The 21,985-nt window shown below is 39.0% G+C and overlaps 1 protein-coding gene across 4 annotated transcripts in view; it reads left to right on the top strand.

The window, feature by feature from the left end:
- The window catches only part of APP (amyloid beta precursor protein), a 147,213-nt gene that overhangs the window by 73,952 nt on the left and 51,276 nt on the right, over positions 1 to 21,985 (top strand). For 2 of the 4 annotated variants that reach the window (XM_053386540.1, XM_053386539.1), the window contains exons 4-7: positions 5,427 to 5,539; positions 7,290 to 7,483; positions 12,227 to 12,429; positions 19,882 to 20,049. In XM_053386540.1, the coding sequence (XP_053242515.1) occupies positions 5,427 to 5,539; positions 7,290 to 7,483; positions 12,227 to 12,429; positions 19,882 to 20,049 (678 nt within the window). The remainder of the gene's footprint in view (positions 1 to 5,426; positions 5,540 to 7,289; positions 7,484 to 12,226; positions 12,430 to 19,881; positions 20,050 to 21,985) is intronic. The other 2 variants (XM_053386542.1, XM_053386541.1) reach the window with 1 other exon arrangement.

Genomic DNA, 21,985 nt, shown 5'->3' with positions numbered 1-21,985 from the left:
CTCTTATCCAGCCCCACACACCTTTCTGTTCATTTTTGCATTGCTCAGTAGCATTGTGGGTGTGGTTGATATAGGCCATTTGGACATAACACAAACCATTGGTTTTAACCGTGGCTTGTTGGACAAGCAGGATTTGTCTTCCAGACGAGCAAAGAAACTGCAGGTTGTTTCAAACCAATGTTCATTTGTTGTCTCCCCTCTCACCCTGTTTGTTGTCCATAAACAAACCACAATGTTCCAGGGTAGGTTCCAGCAATATAAAAAATACAATATTAAAATCAGTTTATGCATTTGTGTTTCCTTTGAGAAACATTTTTTTATTGGACAGGTTTTCAGTCAGCTTGCTTTGGAATGATAGGTGCTGAGTAACCCAGTTCCTCTATCACAGAGGCTTTTCAGCTATACCATAACCTATTTTTTAAAGCCTCCTCCCATCATGTAATGTTAACAAAGGGCCAACAGCTTATGGTTTTGGAAGTGCAGGTTAAAATAGTGTATCTGTGCTTGAGTCATAGCATGCTTTGAGCTCTTCTGGTGAAAAAGAAACAGTAAGGTGACCTGACAAAGATGTTTCTTTACTGGCTGTGCCTAGTCTTTTTAGGGATGCTGTTCTACCCATTGGCCTGGTAGGATTCCAACTGTGTTGGTACTTGTCTCCTGAGCCAACCAAAACAGCTCTTGGAGAAAGATTGAAGTGTCTTCATAAGCTTAGAGGACTCTTGTGCTGCTTGATGGAAGAAACACTTAATGCTTGCACACTTTCTGAGAGATTTAATAATATCCATTTATGAATTTTGGTGCTCCAGAAAATAAATGTTTAGGATGTTTGTTACATATTGATTTACTATCAGAAGCCATGGTGATGTGGTTCTCTTGCTGCACCCATTAATCCAAAGTTGCAGGGCAGGCCTGTTCACATAAACACCTAGACTTGAAACGCCAGCCTTGAAGGAATAAAATACTGGGAAAAGGTTTTTATTCAAAACCTGAATAAGCAGCAAGAAAATGATACAGTACTTCAGGGGAATTTTAGATGGGCATCTGCAAATGTAACGAAGCATGTTAAACAAGCTTTTCCTAAGCAAATGCATCCCCCATATTTATATGCATGATGAGTAAGATTTGAATAACACTTAGTGTGTCTGGAAAAATAATGTGTTTTCATTAATATTCGGCAGCCACCTCCGCTCTGTTTTTGATGCCTGCTAAAACGGTTTCTGTTTATGCAAGCCTACCTAGGCATGTAATTTCTATTGTGTATACTGGTTTTTAAACACTGCTTGTTTTATATATTTTGATAATTTTATTATGTTAGCTTTCCCCCCATAAAGTCTATTTATTTTACTGGTGTTTCCTTATAAATATTTTATACCATTTAATGTAAGCTGCTTAGAAATTATTGTTCTGTGCTGAATACGTGCTCTATACATTTTGTTAAATATAAATAAATAAGATGTAACCAGACAGAAAAGCAGCAACATTTGCTGAATACTTCTATATTTAAAACTTGAATGTTTAGATTAGTCTAAATAAGCAAGATCAACCTAGAAAACACAGCCATTTTAAACAGTGCTAAGAGTCTATTTTATGAATAGGATACATTTAGATTTTTGCTTTAATTGCACAGAGACTATATAGCAATATGCAAACTGCATTCAGTTGTTTCTGTTTTAAATTGCTAAGTGATCCATGCGGCTGCTTATAATATTTTCCTGTGTATCTTAATTACATTTCATGTTTTTGTCAATTTAGCTAATTTGAGAGAAATGTATATTGTTGAATTATGTATTAAAATGGATCCAGTGGTGTATATGGGGCCTGACAACATTATCTACAGTTGACTGGCTACATGTCCTTTAATATCATTAATATTGTCTCTGAGAGCCTTCTAAAGTAAACACTGACTCAAAAGCATACTTCCAACCACATGTATCCTTTGAAAGAAAGTCTTGCAGGCGAGTCCATGCCAATAGTGTTACATCCTTCCCACAAAAAACCCCAGATGTTTGGAGATGTTTTTAAACATTAAAAACTTCACTGCACAGGGCTGCCTTCAGATGTCTTCTAAAGGTTGTATAGTTACTTATCTCTTTGACATCTGGCACGGCTACCGAGAAGCCCATCTACCTGGTTCCCTGTAGCTACACTTCTCACAGTGAGGGAGCTGCCAGAAGGCCCTCAGTGCTGAATCTCAGTGTCCGGGCTGGAAAGATGGGGGTGAAGATGCTCCTTCAAATATATAGGTCATCAGTAACCTCAAAGTGGGATTGGTATGAACATAAAAGTACTACAGTTCCCAAGGCACAAAATAATTGCGCTTGAGTGTTCGGAAAATGTAACAAAACCTCTGAAGCTGTTTTAGTTTACTTGAAACATTATGTATTTGCTTTTAGCTTATTTGTTGTCTAATGGCAGAAAAGTATTGTAAAATATATTTCTGTCAGCATGTGCCCACAAGAGAAGCTTGTCATGTTACAGATTGCATAGTCAGCCCTGAAAAGCATAATATGCTAGCGGCTTTAGGGAGAAATGCTTCTGAACTCCTCACAGCCAAGCTGATAGAGATGAGAGAAGCAGGAGCTGACAAACCCACGGCTGCTTCTTGTAATGTTAAACCGTAGTTAAGCCTTATGTCTTAATCAGGCCTTTGTTGAGGAACAGTGGCCTGACGAAGTCATTGATTGCTAGCAGTTATAGGACTACTTATAGAAAATGGGAATGCCTCTTAGCAGAGAGAACGTTTTTGTTAATGGTTTCACAAGACCACTTATTTTATACCTAAATCAATAAGTTGATTCTGATGTAATTCCCTATCATTACAAGTCAACACTTCAAAACAAATGAATTTTGATCTTATTCAGCTGTCAATAACTAGGACTCCAATCCAAACACAACCTGAAGTACATAGAAGCACACTGATGATCGTAAAATAATCAAAATGCCCTGCATAATCAGTTGATGCTGTGGTACGGCTGCAAGAATACAAAGTCTTTTGGGTTAAACACAACTTTTATTCAGGCAGAATAGAAAGCTGCATGCAAAAATTTCACAAGGCTGGCTAGATACAAATGAAAAATGAAACTATTATAGTCTGCCACCCATGTGTCACATCTGCATGCAAAATCAGGAGTTTGGGAGACCAGATGCTAACTTGCTGTATCTTATGCTCCAGACGAGTTAAAGGAGAAGTTAGTTGTGATGCAGATATTTAAGCAATTGGAATTGAGACTAAGAATATAAAAATGCAATGCCAAGAACTGCAGACAGGCCAAACAGTGGTTAGTTTAAACTATGATGTCTTGGAACAAGTCAGGACCAAACCCAAAAGGTTTAAAACAAATGTCATAAGAACAAATAATGGTTAATTTAAACAGGAAGTGGATGCTTTTAATCTCCTCCTCTGGAGTGTACAAAAGTCGAAGGACAGATAACAATGGAAGAATTTTTACTTTTATTTTATCTTGTGACTATGCCAGAAAGGAGGAAAAACTGAGTTCACATAATTCTAAATGGTAGGTTAATATTGCATCCAAATGAGGCCAATGTGACTAGGTGGAAATGAATATAGTTGAAATCAGAATGTGGCATCCCACACAATATGAATAATAGGTGTACGTAACGCTGCATAAGGAGGTGTGGATTACAGTTATGTCATGTTCTTACTGCCTAACCTCAAATGCTCGTGTAGATAGTGTTTTTTCTTCCTCTTCATGTAAACTTTCTATAAGCCTGTTTCCTCACCATTTATCACTTGGATAATTAAGATGGCTCACAAACGCCAAACTTGCCAGGGAAAAACAGCAGTTGTCAGGTAATAAATCATACTGCTTATCAATGAATAATCTCTACAACTGCAAAGCAATGTAAACATTTCTTCGCAGGTGATATATTGGCATTGTTATAGTTAAGTATGTGGATCTCTTTTGGCCATTTAAAAGTGCAGTGCTCAAGAGAGGGCTTCACTCTTGCCACACTCTGGAGCTGGGAGCCATACTTTGGCACTGAAGTGTTTCTTGTTGTGCCGTAGACAGTAAATGTGTCTCCACCCCATCATCCAGCCTGGACACTGAGGTCCAGTTCCGAGGGCCTTCTGGCGGTTCCCTCGCTGCGAGAAGTGAGGTTACAGGGAACCAGGCAGAGGGCCTTCTCGGTAGTGACGCCTGCCCTGTGGAATGCCCTCCCAGCAGATGTCAAGGCAATAAGCAACTATTTTACTTTTAAAAGACAACAGAAGGCGGCCCTGTTTAGGGCAGTTTTTAATGTTTGCTGCTGTATTATTTTTAATATTCGGTTGGAGGCTGCCCAGAGTGCCTGGGAAAACTCATCCAGATGGGCGGGGTATAAATAATAAATTATTATTAATTATTGTATTATAAATGGTTCATCAAGAAACATACTGATGATAGCTAAATCATATCAGTCTCCTGTTAGGGTCCGTGTTGTGTGTTCCAGTGTTCCTGGTGATGGAAAGAGAGTTCTGCTCACAGAATAACCCCTCCCCTTTCATGAGCAAAACTTATCCCATCAGTTGTAGAAGCAATTTGTTTTGGTCCATCTCAATGTTTGTTTGAAAGTGCACCTGCAAGCCTTTTTCATGACAAGAAAAGTATTAAATTAAGATGCTTTGAATTGACTACCCTTGCATAAAACCAGTTATAGGCAAACCCGTATCCTGGGTTTTTATAATTTACCCATTTTGCTAAATTTTTATTGCTTAGTTCCATTTCAAATGGTATTACATGTTTTTATAATGGATTTATTTTTATAATTGTGCATTTTATTATTCTAACTTGTTCTGGGTCCTTTTGATGGCGGGCGGGTGAGAAATTTTATAAAGAAATGAACATCTGACTTGGCATTAGACAATATGAGTTTTCCCATCATTTTGACTCCTGTATTAATCAGATTGTATTTTCATCATTTTTAATGTATAGTGAAAGGGATGGCTTCAGCCAACTAAAGTAGGGATATTGGATCCACCATCCATTAGGACTGTGTATTCCACTGTGTTCTGGTCACACAAGGTCAAAAGAACCAAATTTGATAACCTGAAAATACCAGTTTTCATTTTAGAACAGTCAAATTTCTTACCCTTTGGGCACAAAGATAAGCGAGTTGGGGATGTGTCAGAAATGAGGCTTGTAAGTACTGGCACTGCAGAAGCAAAAGAGATACCATGCCATTAGATTTGTGTATTTAAAGCACAGGCACTATGCAATAATATCACAAATTGAAATCTACTTAATTCAGTAAGGATTTATTTTTTATTTTTTAAATCTGGCTGTTAATTAAGGTGTGAGTTGGCCCACAGGGAACATTTTCTTCCCAATACCAGTTTGTAAGATGTCTGCTTGTAAGCTGTTGCTCTGAAAAGCATCCATTCAAGGTGATAATAAAATGAAGATGTCACGTAATTTTTCTTTCAGTTGGAGAATTCGTGAGTGATGCTCTTCTGGTGCCAGATAAGTGCAAGTTCCTTCACCAGGAAAGGATGGATATTTGTGAAACTCACCTGCACTGGCACACAGTAGCCAAGGAGGTATGTTTATAATCAGTACCTTGAAGCTTATTTGATGTTTCTCTTATGAATAAAAATAAGTGCAATAAGATATTATGGGGAAAAGGGGAATGTGTGGTTATATTCCTATCTATTGTTTTGTAAGCCTGTGGGCACAGCTGAGTGTTCATCTTTATTGCCTGAAGCCTTAATTGGGAGCCAGATATTTTAATTTTTCAGTTATATTCCATGCCAGATTTTAGTGGCTTTGACAAACACTTGGAAAATCTTACGGAAAATAAAATCACAGTTCAGTGCTACCAGCTTAGAACAGTTGCCAAACAAATTGCAAAGGCCAGCAAAATACTCTGGGAACAACTTATACAATACAAACAACAAAACATAATGAATTTCTGTGGCTCCTGTGTTCAGGTTCACTCTAAAGGTGCTGCAGCAGTAAATTATTACTGATGACCTGTAGTCCATTCTTGAGAGTAATGGCACCTTGAAGGATGTAACAGACAGCCTACTGAGAGCTCTTGAAACTACTGCATGCTGCAAACAAATTGCAGAAGGGACAAGATCCTCGAGAAACCAAAATTATCAGTTATGCCCTTTGATTAGCATCGGCTACATCATTGTAACAATGCCATTTACAATATTCAAGGTTCTTGCATCTTCTCAGTGTTGTCCAGCTGTAGTCTACATAAGCCAGAGCAGTTTCTGTTCAAGAAAAACATTCTGTTTAAGAAAAACATCAGGCACAAAAAGAATAGGAATACAATCAACTTATGGAGGAACACATTTTAACCTACCTGGACATCAAGGACCTCAAAGTGGTTCTCTTCAAACAAATTAATTCAGGTGGAAAATGAGGTGGCAGAAGAAGAATAAATACAATAGGTAATTGTGTAATCTGGTGTCTGAACAGGCACCATGGATTTTTTTTTATGTTAAAAACATGGAGAACTTAAGAATAAGTAAATAAAACTGCTGTTCTATGCTTGTTGTTGCTTGTTTTCAACATCTGGAAAAGTGGACTGTGTAGTCTACTGTCTTAAACTAAAAAGTCCATTTTTAATGGACCAAACATCTTTTTTTTAAACAAACAGACAAACCCACCGTCCTTGATTCTACAAGTGAGAATACAACAGGGATTTTCAGTGATGGTCCAAATTTGAATTCCACTCCTACCCCACCCAATTTGTGTATATTTGCTGTTTGTAGTTCTTATCTAATTCTGTCAGTGAGAAATACTGCAGGTTTAAATCATGGAAGGGGAACTTTTAAACATCTTAAGGCCACTTTTCCCATTTTTAATTCCTTTCACAAGGGGGTGCTTTCTTTTTCTGTGAATATCTGAAGGCACATCCGTATATTTTGGAGAGTGCTGTGTCAGGTTGACTTCCAAGTGCTCTTGACTTCAAGATTATATCTGCAATGCACCATCTTACTTGCTTAGAAGATACAAATGCAAAGTATGTTATATTCTGTGTGGTTTATCTGTAATCCTTTAACATGGGAATGTCGTCTTGATAAAACCTTTATATATTAGTATTCATTTACGCCTTGTTACTCTCCAGCTTTGCATGGAGCCACCACAATGTAGAGCAAATTCCTGGGCTTCTGTGTGATTATTGCTCTAAGGTTTGAATTGGTGCTAAGAGTTGAATTAACGCTAAGTGTACACGCTGAATCAATTTGCTAGCCATTCTCTAATAAATATTTTAAATAGCTTCTCTCTCGTGTAACCATATATTCTATCTCCTCCCCCCCCCCATTTTGTTTTTAGTCCTGTAGCGAAAAGGGCATGAATCTGCATGACTACGGTATGCTGTTACCGTGTGGGATTGACAAGTTCCGGGGTGTGGAGTTTGTTTGCTGCCCGGTAGCAGACGAAAGTGACAACATAGATTCAGCTGACGCTGAAGAAGATGACTCTGATGTTTGGTGGGGAGGAGCCGATGCAGATTATGCAGATGGCAGGTAAGGCCGCTACTCCTGCCATCATTAGGCAGTTTATTAAGCCAAGATGTTCTTTTGAAGAAAAAGTTTGCATGAGAAACTTCAGCAGAGGAATCCTTTGCTGAAAGTCTTTGACTGAAAGATTGTGATCTTTTAATTACAAACATGCAGCTCAGTCCACAGCATGTTTACTTGGAAGTAAGTAGATTGTTCAGTGGAATTGGCAAGGCATAGAATTCTTGTTTTTAAGTGAATTTTGAACTATATTCATGTTGCTGGTGTTATGTTTGAAGTGACTTAGTTCTATGTTGTTGTCTCATGCCAAGTGATCAGAAGTTTGGAGAAGGGGTAATTGATTCTAGATACAACCCTACTATTTCCAGCTCAATAGCTGAAAACATCTATCTGTTTCTTAGAGACTCATTGCATCTTATTTAATTCTATTTATTTCATAAAATTTATACACTACACTAAAATTTATACACTTGATTGTAAAAAAACCCTCAAAGCGGTTTACAAAAAACCTATCACTTTTTGCTGTCTGATTTAAAATATATTCCAATTACAGTCATACCTTGGGTTGAATGTGCTTCGGGATGAGCGCATTCGAGTTGTGCTCCGTGGCAACCCGGAAGTAAGCGAGCGTGTTACTTCCGGGTTTTGCCGCTTGCGCATGCGCAGACGCTCAAAATGATGTCATGCGCAGAAGCACCGAAACGTGACCCGTGCACGTGCAGACATGTAGACACGGGTTACTTTTGCTTCTAGATGTGAACGCGGCTCCAGAACGGATCCTGTTCGCATTTAGAGGTACCACTGTACTAAGATGCAAAGCTTTCTCATTCTGACAGCTAACTTAGAAAAAAGAACTTTGAAGGAACATACTGCTTTAGGATTTTTTGTTAAGCTGACAGTTATTTTTTTTAAAAAAACCACAGATTCTAACCTCTGTTCATAATGGAATCTTAAACTACAATTCATTAGGGTTGGGTTTTAGCTTCAGTACAGCGAATTGTCATTAGCCAGACAAATGTGCTCAAGCTCTTAAATTTGACATTTTGTTTGTGTTTGATCTGCAGATTTGGAGAAATTGTTTTAGGGTTTGCTTCTAAGAAACAGAAGTTGGGCTTGAATTGAGGAATGGTAAAGGGCTTTGATTCCCTGTGCTGTGCTATATTCTTCTGAACATGTTGTTAGAGAGGAGTTGCTTGGCTATATTATATGGCTCTTTCAGTGTGACGTAGCACAAGGGATGTTGTGATGGTAGTTTATTTATTAAAGATGCTAAAAGGAATGCTCTCATGGAATGTTCATGAGAACGTTACCTTGATTTGTGTCTATGCTTCATCATCTCAGAGGTTGAAAAATAGACTTTTACTCAAGTGTGGACTTTATATTTGCACTGCAGTCCTCAGTCATAGCAAGATATTTTAAGAGATCTGAGTTTTATGTCCTGTCTGGTGTTAGATGTTTGATGTTATATTTAACAGTGTTTAGCTCTGATGGCTTGATACTTAAGATAATGTTTACCTCATGTCCTTCAATCTTGCTATCGTTTGCTTTACACTCCCACTAGAAAATTATATTTGCAGACTGGGGAAAGTTCTGGAAAGAGTTATCAGAATGATTGGGGAAGGTTTCATTTCTGGAATTATAAATTCCTCAGTCATAAATTCCTCGCGGTGTGTTTGTAGAGACGAACAGGGACTCCTTCCCACCCCAATCTCAGGAGAAAAGTTGAAGCTCTGATGAGTGAATTAAGTCACCTGACATAGCAACCTCTGATGATTTTCAAAACTGGCCTAATCCGTTTATAGACCCCTCTTGGTAATTTAATAAACCATATAATTCATTTTATGTAGCTTCCTGCTGCTATATTTATTCCCCTCCTTTATTCTTTGGCTTTCAAATTCAGTGCCAGGAAAACAGAGAAATGCAAGTTACTGGATCCGTCAGCAAGAGTGGGGGCAAGCATGGCCAGCTCTGCTCACCTCTCGTTGCTGCTTTCTGGCTTCCTGTGCCATTTGGAACCCTAAAAAGATCAGCATTGATCTTGCATATATTGGTTGCTTAGAAGTTTGTGTGGTATGAGAAGTGGGAACAGTTTTACTGCAGGCTAGCAAATGAGGCCCATAAGTTGCATCTGGCCTGCTCAGACTTTTCCTCCAGTGTGTGCAACCCCACATCCCCACAGTCTCCAGTTTACTCACAGGCTAATCATTCCTGAGGTGATTGTGAGGGAAGACTTCTCTGAAGCAAAAAAAAACTCCTCCCAAAAACAAAACTGGATAGGGTCAAGCTGGATAGGGTCCATTGTCATTACATTGCTGATACTTGAGATTCCTTCTTATTTCCCCTCAAGAATGAGGAGAGCATTTGCCCTGTGCATCATTTAATACGTTTAATAGGCTTTGGAAAACTAATTACTAGCACCAGCAGGTTGAGCCAGTTTACTGTAAACTAGATGTGGTTGCCTGCGACTCTTAATCCAAGCTCTGATTATTATCTGCTGGAGAGTGAATACTTAGGAATATCTGCCAAAGGAATTTATCTCCAGATGAAGCACTTAACAGAGCAATTGAAACCCCCAATCTGCCTTAGTGGAAGGGATTTGGAGTTGACTCCGCCAGTAGAGGGTCTTTGCCACCACAGAGATCCCACTGTACCTGCTGAAAGCATGAAAAACACCGGTGAAAGCTACCAGCCAGTGTGAACCCCCCCCAACAAAACCCCCCACAGGGCATTCCTGGGTTGGAACTGTACTGGTTTATGTATGTACGGGAAGTAGCTGTTGCAATAGCTGAGAAACCTCATAGAAGAAGGATGCACAAATTTGGTTTACTTCAAAAGAAGAGGTGTCACCATGTAAGTTTAGATTAGTATTCTCCCGTATTAATGCTCACTGCTGCACCATTTAAGGACCAATAGATTTACCTCTAATGGATTATGTCCTGTGCCATTATGCATTTGAGAGTATATCTGAATAAGCTGCTTTTGAAAGGAAGCACGCAAAGATGCTATATTTGGAGTAGTCCTCTCCAGTTTTTCTAAATGCACAAATGTTAACTGAGTAAACAAGAAGATAATGTGTTATTATTTCAGATGGACATAAGCTGACAGATAACATAGACACATCAGTGGACTTAGAGATGCGCTTAATGGCTTGGGTAATACAATTACCCTAAAGATCTGAGTCCTGGGATGATGGGCATTAGGAATCTTGGAAAACCTGGTAATGCTTCCAGTATATTTGTCCAGGTGTCTCTTCTCTTCAGACCCCCGCCCCTTTTTTAAAAAGATCGAGCAGTTGTATCTAAAAGCCCATCTTCTGTTTCAATATAAATAATATTTATAGCTTAACTGGATTTTATATGTTAAAAATGCAAACATTCTGGCTTCTTGGCTTAGTGGCAAGTCAGCGCTGCTTCCTTAAGAGCAGGTGCCTTTTCTAGCCCTATTGTTGCCAGCCAGGGTAAATAATAGTGGGGCAGATAGGCCAATGGTCAGCTTCCTTCTTAATTCTGAATGATTTTTTTCTCCATTGTGGCCTTATATGAGATCATATAATTCCCACCCCCCTCTCTCTCTTCCATAACTACTGGCTTATTATTTATGGTACTGATGTCTACCTTCCGTGTTATCTATTTCTAGTGGTTTGTGGGTTGCAAAACCTGACCCCTTTGTGGGTGGGTCTGGGCTCTCTTAATAAGTGTGCTGCTACTTAGTAACAATGGTGAAGTTCAAAATAGAGTACAGCTTTGTCCCGATAGTCATGTTCAGATGTATGTCAAAGCAAGTGTGATTTACCCCCAAAGTTATTTTCCACCTGGAATCATGATTCTGCTTGCTAACAAAGCAGCATACTTATAATGTTTAGTTCATTTTTTGTCCCAAACGTATTTTGCTGTTGTATTTTTGGTGATTTGGATATGAAAGTATAAAGAACCTATGACCCTCCAGATGTTATCTCACTATCTCTGTCATGCTGTCCAGGCCTTGTGTAAGTTGGAGCCCAATAGCCTCCTGAAGGTTGCAGGTTCCCCATTCCTGATGTAGTACTGTCCTCCTTTTCCCAATTTAGCTCAATGATAGAGCATCTGCCTTGTACGCAGAGGTTCCAGGCTTCATCCTTGGTGTCTGCAGGTAGGGCTGGGAAAAGCTCCTATCTGAATTCCTGGTGAACTGCTCCCAGTTAAAGTAGACAATACACAGTTAGATGGACCCAGTGGTCTATCTCTGTGTAAGTCAGTTTCCAATGTTCCTCTATTCTGTTTACATCCCTTCCTATGCAGAAATTGCCTGTAAAAGACGTGAGTACAACAAACACATGTTGGTTGTATGGCATGAGCAGGATTTTTAACATGAGAACAATTTAACAGAACCCCAACTTCAAAACATTTGCCTGGCTCATTTAGTTAGTTAGAAACAAATTCACTTTTGTGAATACCATTTTATGTAATTTTCGTTGTGTGTAGCATAATGAACTTTCTGACCTGGCCAGATGTTTTCCAAATGTTCAGCCTCCCCAAACGCAAAGCAGTGATTTCCAAACCTTAAGCAGAGGTCATAGAGTCAGCCATGCAATGGGAGGTCACGTAGTCTAGCATGGCTATTATTACACATTAAGTTATTTTCTCATTGTAGAAAAGTTCTTTTCTTTTCTCAGTGATCAGTTTAATAAAGGCTGTATCTGCATAAAGCTGTGAATTAATTGCTTTAAAAACATATTGTGAGGAGTTTAACAGAATCCATTGCTGCTTGCAGTTATGACAAGATAGCAGAAGAACAGTTGACAGAGGAAGAGGACATTACAGATGTGGAGGATGAAAATGCTGATGACGACGATGAAGATGGCGATGAAGCTGAAGAAGAGGCAGATGATCAGTTTCAGGAAGCCACCGAACGAACAACCAGTATCGCCACCACCACTACCACAACTACAGAGTCTGTAGAAGAGGTTGTTCGAGGTAAGCTGTTATTTATAGAGCATGAGGTCTAAGGAACTGATCTTCACAGTGTGCATATGCCCATTACTGCAAAAAATGTTCCAAACAGCAAAATATTCCAAGTTGCTATACCAATCATGCTTTTCCATTGTGATTTGCCAAATTTGCGTGCTACTCCCCGCCCCCTTTTGCTCCCCTCAGACTCCCAGTAACAACCTAAATCATGTTTTGATGATTGTTATCTCTGTGTGCATGGATAAAAAGTGATTTAAAATAGATGTGAACTTTTAATTTAAAATAGTGTCAACCATGTGGTGAACAGTTTTAGTAAGGTATGAGATGGGAAAGGATGCATGTCAAGAGGGGGTTTGCTTGCTGGGTCATCAGCTTATATTAAGAATGAAAAATGTTCTTGGGGGTAACAAAAATAGATTGGTGGTTTAATGACTCTCCTCCCCCCCCCGCCTTTCTTAAGCTATCATCATTTAGAAGCCAGAAGATGGTACAAATTTAGATTTACAGGATATAGTGAGAAACAAGTATAGGATACAGGAATGGCCACGGTGTTTATTTTGTTAGCAGAATTTGTATAGCACTTAATTGTAAAAAAAAATAAAAAAAATCTTGGGGGATTTACACTTCATAGGATGCTTAGAAAGTTGAAGAAGCATGGATATTTTCCACGACAGAATAACCTATTCTGTGTTCTGGATACTGAGTATTTATGAGAGAGGGATGAACACATATGTAGAAATGAGAGCTTTCAGTACTATTATTATTTTGTTAGTCACATTTATCTCTTTCCTTTCCTTCAAGTAGCTCAGGTGTGGGGACCCTTTGCCCCCCCCCATCCTGCAGATGTTGCTGAACCACAGCTTCCACCAACCCTGGTCTTTGGCCATGCTTGCTGAGACAGATGGGACTTGTGTTTATCAACATCTTGAAGGCAAAAGCACACTAGAGAGAGCTCAAGGCAGCATACAGACTCCTCCCCTCCTTCCTTTTCCTTGTTGGCTTTAACCATGATTTCTCTTTGCACCTGTATCAATGGTAATCATGGTTCGTGCTACCTAAGAACTCAAGTGTTTTAGTTGCTTTTGAATATGTTTCCTATAGATGTTTTGCTATGTTGTGTATTATTACATTGTACTGCATTGTTATTAACTGCCTTGAGTACATAATTGGAGAAGAGCAGAGATACAAATTGGCATGACAAATAAATTACCAGGTTCCATAGTGTTGTCAAACAAGATTCAAGACTGAAGTTAGCATTGATGCAGGTGTGCTGATAAATCACAACTAGTGCTGAGAAAGGAAGGAGTCGATAGATCCATTCTGGGGAATGGAGGAAGACATTTCTGAGTCTGGTCTATTCCCAGTCACTTAGCCAAGATTTTGAGCTTAGCAACATTACCTCTGCAGTAGGCCAATTAAATAAAGCAGAGATGGGAAAGTAACTTACAACAAGTATACTTTGAATAGACTAGATCCTAATTGCATTTTAGTTGAAATGTGGAAAAACGATCAAATAAGTATTACTTATTCAGACCTCTTTTATTACTTCTATGTGTATTGAACCATCTGGTGGCTAGCAGAACATTCCATGGAACTCCTCATTTGCTTTGTTGGTGGATATATATTTTTATCCTACTTTTAAACTCCAAATGCAACAGAAACTGTATTTGGCCAGTGATCAGGCTAAGGACCTGACATAAACAAAATATATATTCCATTAGGACAGATGCAGATCTCCTGCAAAAGGACATTCAGCACCTTGGGGGTCAAAACAGAGAAAGTGCTTTCCCTCATTCCCATCAAAAAGTTGTTTTAAAGAGACCTCAGTGGAAAACACAGTTGTATGTGTCTTCCATACAGTCTCTCTTCCTTTGCTCAATCAATGAATCTGGGTCTGAGCTTGTCTTCCTCGACAGAGTGGAGAAGGTAGGCTGGATATTGAAGAAGGAGAGTGCTCACAGACCTCTCTTTCTCCACATGGGAGCACCAAGAGAGGAGGGGAAACAAAGTGTTGTTCAAATGGAGATCCCTCCACATGCCATAACTGCTGCACTCACACAGGAAAAGATTGCAGCCAGTATATTTTTCTTCACTGTAATTTCTCCTCGTATTTAATAAGCAGGAGCCAAACCTCTTCTTGCTGGAATGGAACACACACAAAATGCTTCCATTTTCAGGAACATTGCAGTTTAAATCCTGCCTGGAGAATGACAGGTGGCAGCCTGTTATTTCTTGCCCATCGGCAAACATATTAATATGAAAGGTGTGTTCTTAACAGCTGTTCTGCTTCAGTAAAGCAGGGATAGTGGTGGAGGAGGAGAGAATGGCTTCACGTAAGAATGTTTTCCTGGGAGACTAGTAGTACAACTCTTCATTTCTATAAGCATCGTCATGAGACAAGCGTATATCTGTTTTTAGAGGCTCTCAATAGCATCGGAGGACTGAGTCTCTGCTGCTAATGCATTGGTTTTCTTTTAGGTTTGTACGTTTAGCTAGCATTCAGTCTGCACAGGTGCTATTACTTGTGAGCTGCAGGTTGCTATGACAGATAACACAGTTGCCCACAGCCCTTGTCACTCCCTCAGAAGCCTTTTCAAGGACCTGAAAGTGACAAGGCAAGAAGACCTAGAGAAATGATAAGCAAGGAAGCAGAGGTGCATGCTGAGAAACAGTGTTCTTGCCTCAGATCTAAGTCATATTGGCATGACATTTCCAGAGACGATCTCTTTTCCCCATGCGTTCACAGATAGGTTTACAAGGAAGAAAAATGACAGGAAGTGTCCTCAGAAGATGAGACATTTTTTAATAGTGAATGACCATCTTTCATACTGATTCTAGGGCTATTTATTGTACTTTTGCCTACCTGTGTTCTAATCACACTTTAATCACCAGCCATTATAAAAGGTCTGCTGTGTGTCACAGCTGCTTTGTTAGATGTCATGTCACTTTGGTATTAGGAATATTGATGAGAGAAAAAAGTGAATGCCATTTTATAAGGTCTGGCTGAAGCTGAGCAATGTGTCTTGGTGCAGCCATTTCGAGTTCTTTTGTTCTTTCGTGATAGTTGTTACTCAGATGCTTCCTCTCTCCATATATATATATAAGCAAAATAGCTTTTTAAGGTTAATTCTCTCCTAAAGGGAAATACTGAAAGGAAGCTACAGGACATCCAGCCGTCTTGTAAACACAGCAGCCTGTAAGCAACCATTTTGCAGCTATGGGAGACTTCACAAAGGTCTGAGTCATGTATTTGCATTTACTGGGCTATCCTTGATTAATGCCACTAGTCCTGTAGATCTGTCATTTTTAATGCACCTGTTGGTGCTTATATATGGTATTTTGATATTTTTGAATTATTCTTTATTCTCACTACTGTAAATATAGTTCTATATACTCTCCTTTTTTTACTATCATTCTTTTGTCCTTGTATGACTGTTGGGAACATTAGGAAATGGATATTGTCAGAGCAAATGGGATTGCTGTTAGCAGTTCTATATAGTTGCTTGTTTTTATATACAGTGGCACCTCGGGTTAAGTACTTAATTCGTTCCAGAGGTCCGTTCTTAACCTGAAACTGTTCTTAACCTGAAGCACCACTTTAGCTAATGGGGCCTCCTGCTGCTGCCGCGCCACCGCCGCGCGATTTCTGTTCTCATCCTGAAGCAAAGTTCTTAACCCGAGGTACTATTTCTGGGTTAGCGGAGTCTGTAACCTGAAGCGTATGTAACCTGAAGCGTATGTAACCCGAGGTACCACTGTAGTGCCATCAGTTTACAGGGCACTTTACAGAGTAGCAACAACAATTGGTCCGTATCCCAAGTGGCTTACATAAAGACACTGGTATTTCCATCAAATTTGAGGGAGAGATTTCACTTACCATCTTAAAGTTTGACATGGGCAGAACTGGATCCATGTATTTTTTTAAAAACAGGGTGTATACAATCCATTAACAAGAGAGCAATTTATGAATGTAATGCTCCTGGCCATTAAATTATGTAGGTCTGCCAATTTAGGTAAAATAAACAACCTTTGAAGTAGTGCTCTTTGCTTTGTGCAGTGCAGGCGGTACTCATTTTAGGCACATCCAGTCGACACATGCTTGTGGACGTGTGGGTCCTTTTGGACCCCGAAGAGGGCAGGATGCACACCAACAATACTCGCAGGGGCTGGGAGCAGAACCCCCGTGCAAAACATTTGCTGCCAGGAGCTGTTTGATCCCTTGATTTGAAGTGAATATTTCAGGAATACAAAACAGGAGTTCTTAAAGTATAATATGCTAACTAGAAGGCCATGGGTGATAGCCAAAGTGAGTCATACAAACAGATTGATTGAAAGTATGACTTAATTGGATGTTGCCCTATATATTCCAGGTGCACTATACTAACTGCTAAATTCATGTCCTAATTATTCTTTTTCGCTGAATTAAAAATAAACATTTGGAAGTGAAATTTAATTTTAATTATTTGTGGGTACAGATTATAGTCTTAAGGTATTTACCATCGTAGAAATAATTGTTCTATTGGACTGGAGTCGAAACGAATAATTTAATTTTCTTTCCTGTAACTGCCTGCTGGGAGAATATTGCCATGGTGTAGCTAATGCCTAAGCTTTATTCTTAAAAATGCGTGCCAGCTTCACAGCTGTCTCCAGATAAATTCGAAAATGCCTCTTGTGTAATTAGCTTTTGTCTTTGGGTATTAAAATTAGTATTTGGCTTCGGATTCTAAGTGTATTTTTAGAAAAAATAATTTTCTTCTTGGTAAAATTAAACTTGGAAGTTCTGTTCAGGGAATATGTCTGAAATTCTATATCCACTTACCTAGAGGAAACCTAGAGCTTAGGGAGGCTTACATCAGAGTAGACATGTATAGGATTGTGCTCGAAATTATACACAGTACAGTCTTGTGCTTTTTTGCTTAAAGGTAACTCCTGATAAGTTCAAACCAACTTACTCTCAGGTAACTGTCTGTACTATACACCATATAAAATTCCTGCACAGTCAGGTACTAGCTTGCCAACTTAAGAGACTTGGGCTTATATATTTTCAAAACTGTTGTGTGGTTCTGCTAAGACATCTACATTTTTTTGTCCTCTTGTGTTGTACAGTTAGACATGCGTATCACAAGGCCAATTGGATATTCCAAATAAAGTATTCATAATATTCCGATGCCAATTCATTTGCAAAATCCCTAAGCAGTTTACACATAACAAAAATGTCAAAGAAAAATATATAGATACAATTTTCTAACCAAAGAAACAAAGGAATTAAACAGAAATCTGTCAATAAAGCATTTCAGTAAAATATCAGTAAATAAAACATCAGAGCAGTGTGATGGTTCTTATGACCAGATGTAGACACAGTTGCTCTACAAAATGCAGTCTATCAAGTACAGTACCCGATACACCCTAAAGTGCCAAAGGTGCCACATACCATTTAGGGCTGAATATTCCAATATTAATTTTATTTCTTGACTGTGTCTTTTCCACCTTTCTTTCAAGGGAGTCCATGGCAGCAAACATCAAAAAAGTAAAAACACCACCACCAACCACACAATTAAAAACCAAAACATCTAAAAATACTAAGAATGTCTAAAAACATGCAAGATACTCAGATACCTTCACAGCTAATAATCTCAGGGTTGTTAGGAACAGTCATAAAACACTTGAGTGAACAGGAATGTTTTTAAATTCTTCCTGAAAGTTAATAATGAGGGAGACAGATGCAGTTCACTATAGAGGACATTCCAGAAGTGTGAAATGGCCACAGAGAAGGCTCCGTCATGGTTCTGTGCCAATTGGGCAACACCAGAAAAAGGTGGCATAACATTACTGCTTTTATATGAGATGCACACAAGTGTTCTGTGTTTTCCTAGTATTTGTAGCAGTGAGCCAAGAACCTTGATGTAATAAACCATCCATTAATAAACCAGCCATTAGGAGGGGGATAGATTAGTGTTGTGTCTGAACCTGGGATTGCGTTTATCTGCCTTAACAAGCCAAGCTTTCTAAGCCAACAATAGATCATAGTTTAAGGTGAAACAAGCCACCCTCCTGGATTTGGATGCAACTCTTAAGCTATCCCCTTCCTAAATTGTTTGCCGACTCAGCCGGGAAGCAGTAATTGGGTTTAACCTTAGGCCAGGGTTCTTTGCTTATTGTTACGTGTGAACCTGACCACATACAATCTTATCAGGCACAGTAGCTCTTCACCATTGGTCCCAGTTGATGTGAGCAGACTTGCCAAGATAATCTTCAGAGTACTGGAGGAATGTGGAAGGACTTGGCTTATAGTGTAAAGATGTTTGTAATTTTGCAAAAATGTAAGATCAAATGCATTTTGTATGGGGTAAGATAAATATCCTAGGTGAAAAGTGCTTTGAAAGTCTCAGCAACCATTTGTAAGTGGGGAGGGAAATTTGGCTTATTTACAGTTTAAGTGATTTGAAAGACATACTGGTTAGCAGTTTGATGACGTAGAAACATGCAGTGATAGGATGGAATAATAACAAAATTATGCTCCTAAAAATGTTCAGGATAAAGATCATGGCAAACTCTATTTCCATGAGGAAAGCGGAAAGGAATGACAACCGAAGAACTGCCATTTTATGTTCAGCCATTTAATGTTCTGCAGGTTTACAAAGGAGTATGTGTATCTGTATATATATATGTATATATATATTTCCTGTTTGGAACATTATTGGTAAAGGGCTACAGATATGTACACTGATGCATAATGGGATTCTAAGATGAGCATATAGATTTTTATTTTTATTTTTACATTTTTAGTTCAGAGGCAGATATAGTAGCTAACCTAAATAACAAAATCTATTTAAGCTTGTAGATGTGTGATGTGTTCCATTAGGACATAGCCCCCTGTCATACACAGAAGCAAACAAAATTGGATACCTCTTGTTTTAAGGGTCGTTATTGAGAATGGGACTATATTGGGAGTAACTTCAGCTGTCCTGCCTTCATCGGTGTATCAGTCCTTTCGGCATAGGGAGAAATAGCTTTCACTGTACTTCAATTTTGTCTTCTGAGGGGTGATTATATAATGTGGCAATGCATGAGCATTTCCAAAGTAAATAGTGTACAGTTCAGATCCTCCCTGATGGGCTTTCAGCGCTCCACTGAGACAAGAACCAATAGCTTGAATGGTTTGAATCCGATTTGAATTGTGGGACTAAAAGCAGTTGGTTTTTGAATGATGTATAGAATCATAGAATCATAGAATCATAGAGTTGGAAGAGACCACAAGGGCCATCGAGTCCAACCCCCTGCCAAGCAGGAAACACCTGTAACAAGCATGTAGAGAGACACTTAGTAGATTAACCTCTTCCTAGGGTAATTCCTGGTCTCCTAGGGCTATGTATATAACTACAAATAAAGGTATGTAGAAGAGCATTGACAATTCCACTTTCACGCTAAATATAGTTCCTCCACATCTCCTATAATTAGAGGTGTGCTCTGAACAAGCTGAGACTGGTCCTTGCCGCTCAATGATCTCCCGCTGGTACTTTGATGTGACTGACGGAAAATGTGCACCATTCTTTTACGGCGGATGCGGTGGAAACCGAAACAACTTTGACACTGAGGAATACTGCATGGCAGTCTGTGGCAGCGTCAGTAAGTGGACCTCTCCGGCCTGTGGCAGTCTCTCTCTCTCTTTTCTATCTTGTGCCACTTTGGCTCTGCTGCTTAATTCCCCTGGGAGTGGGCCTTTACCACCACTAACCGTACATCCCTCTGTCAGCTTCTCTTAATTGCTCACATCTTGTAGAGTGTGTTTGGCCATTAGTACGTGTGTCTCTCTCTTTCTATTCAAGCTTGACAATTGGCGACTTTTGTTTTCCCATCTGTGACTTGTTATAGGCACAAGGTAATGGAAGCAGGGAGATGAGGCACTTGGAATGAGAGTCTCTGCTGTAGGACTTGCTTTAGAAATGCATTTGCTCGTGTGTGTCTGTGCCTTTGTTCTCATGCACGTACAATGCATGATTCAAACAGAAACAAACCACAAGCCTGTAAAGCTGCCTTTGGTTGTTTTATAATTGTTTGCTGTTCTCTTTTGGGAAAACACTAGACATGCATCAAAATGCCAAGATGCATATATTCACATTATAAAGAACAACAACAAATTGGTTCAAGTGGAAAAAGTTACTCAGTTTGCTTATATCTTTCCTTTTCCTTTTATAAAACAGATCTCTCTCCCCCCCCCCCACCGGTGGTGATAAGGAAAGAGTCTATTTCACACATGTGTGCACATTGTTTTTGTTATTTTGTACATTGGCTAGCTAGCAAACAATTGAACGTTTGTGTTTGGACGTCGCAATAAACACTGGGAACAGGCCTCTGGTTCATGGAATTCTCCCTCGCCTCTCTTTCAATACAGTCATAAGGAAGAGATTGGAAACTTCCACTACTTCTTTTGATTACCCATAGTTTAGTATGTTGCCCAAACCCTAAACTGTGGTAAGTCTTTGGTTTGCAGAAACATCAAGGATTCATTAGCTATAGTGTGCTTTGTTGGACTATTTGTTGGACTAACTTTTCAGATCATCTGGACTGCTTTATTCTTAGGAAAGTTGTATGTCCCATTTTTCAACACAATCTTCTATTGGCACCATCCTTCCCCCACCCCAATTTCTGGAAGAGGTCTCAAATTGTTCAAATATTGACCATTAGGGTGGCCTTGGAAAAGATCTGTCCAAAGATGTAAACCAAAGGTCCTAGGATATATTTTTAAAAATATTTGAATGATGAGACAAAAGCAAAAAACCCAACAGCAAATTTGTACAAGATTAAAACAAACAAAAATGTACATTTGAGAAATATATTTAAGATAGCTACACAGCAGACGTCATATAGTATTGTGGGGAGATTGATTAAAAATTGATAGTTTTTATAGTTTTAAAAGCCAAAAAACTGAACTGTGGTCTGAACTAAATAAGGTATATAATAGCTTTGATATAACCGTCCTGTTGTCTCAGCTGTGCCTCATAGAATTCCCATGGGCAGGGGGACCTGAAGAGAGAGAGCAAATCGAATTTCATAAACATATGATATAATTGCAGCCTTTTCTTCTCAACATGAAATATAGGCTGCTTCTCTTTCTCTCTTGTCTTCTATCTAGCAAGGGATATTTCACCTCATTTTCATCTGAGATAACTTTAAAGGTTAAGGCTTCTCACTTTTATACTAAAACATGTCACACTACTTCACGCCTTCTGTGACAAAGGAAAGCCTGATAAGTTGCCCCCTCAGGTAGACTCTCTGAAGGGACTCCAAATCTTGAAGCACATCAAATTAAATTCAACCAAACCAGTTTTCATTAAGAAAATGAGTTATAGTTGCACTATTGGGTCAAATCTGAGTAGAAACTAGAGAGATAATTCAAACATGCATCAGTCATCCAATCTATAGTATGAACTAGTAACATTCAAGACCGGCTGCACCAATTAATGTTTTTGCAAATGTGAATTTGCCCTGAATCTCAAAGGTCCATTTACTGGAGCCGATGTATGACAGACTGAATTCTTGGTTTCCAAGACACTGGATTAAC

This window comes from Podarcis raffonei, chromosome 4, assembly GCF_027172205.1.
Source record: "Podarcis raffonei isolate rPodRaf1 chromosome 4, rPodRaf1.pri, whole genome shotgun sequence".
Taxonomy (NCBI): Eukaryota; Metazoa; Chordata; class Lepidosauria; order Squamata; family Lacertidae; genus Podarcis; species Podarcis raffonei.
The sequence above is the reverse complement of the archived record's forward strand: the minus strand, read 5'-3'. Positions and strand labels throughout refer to the sequence as shown.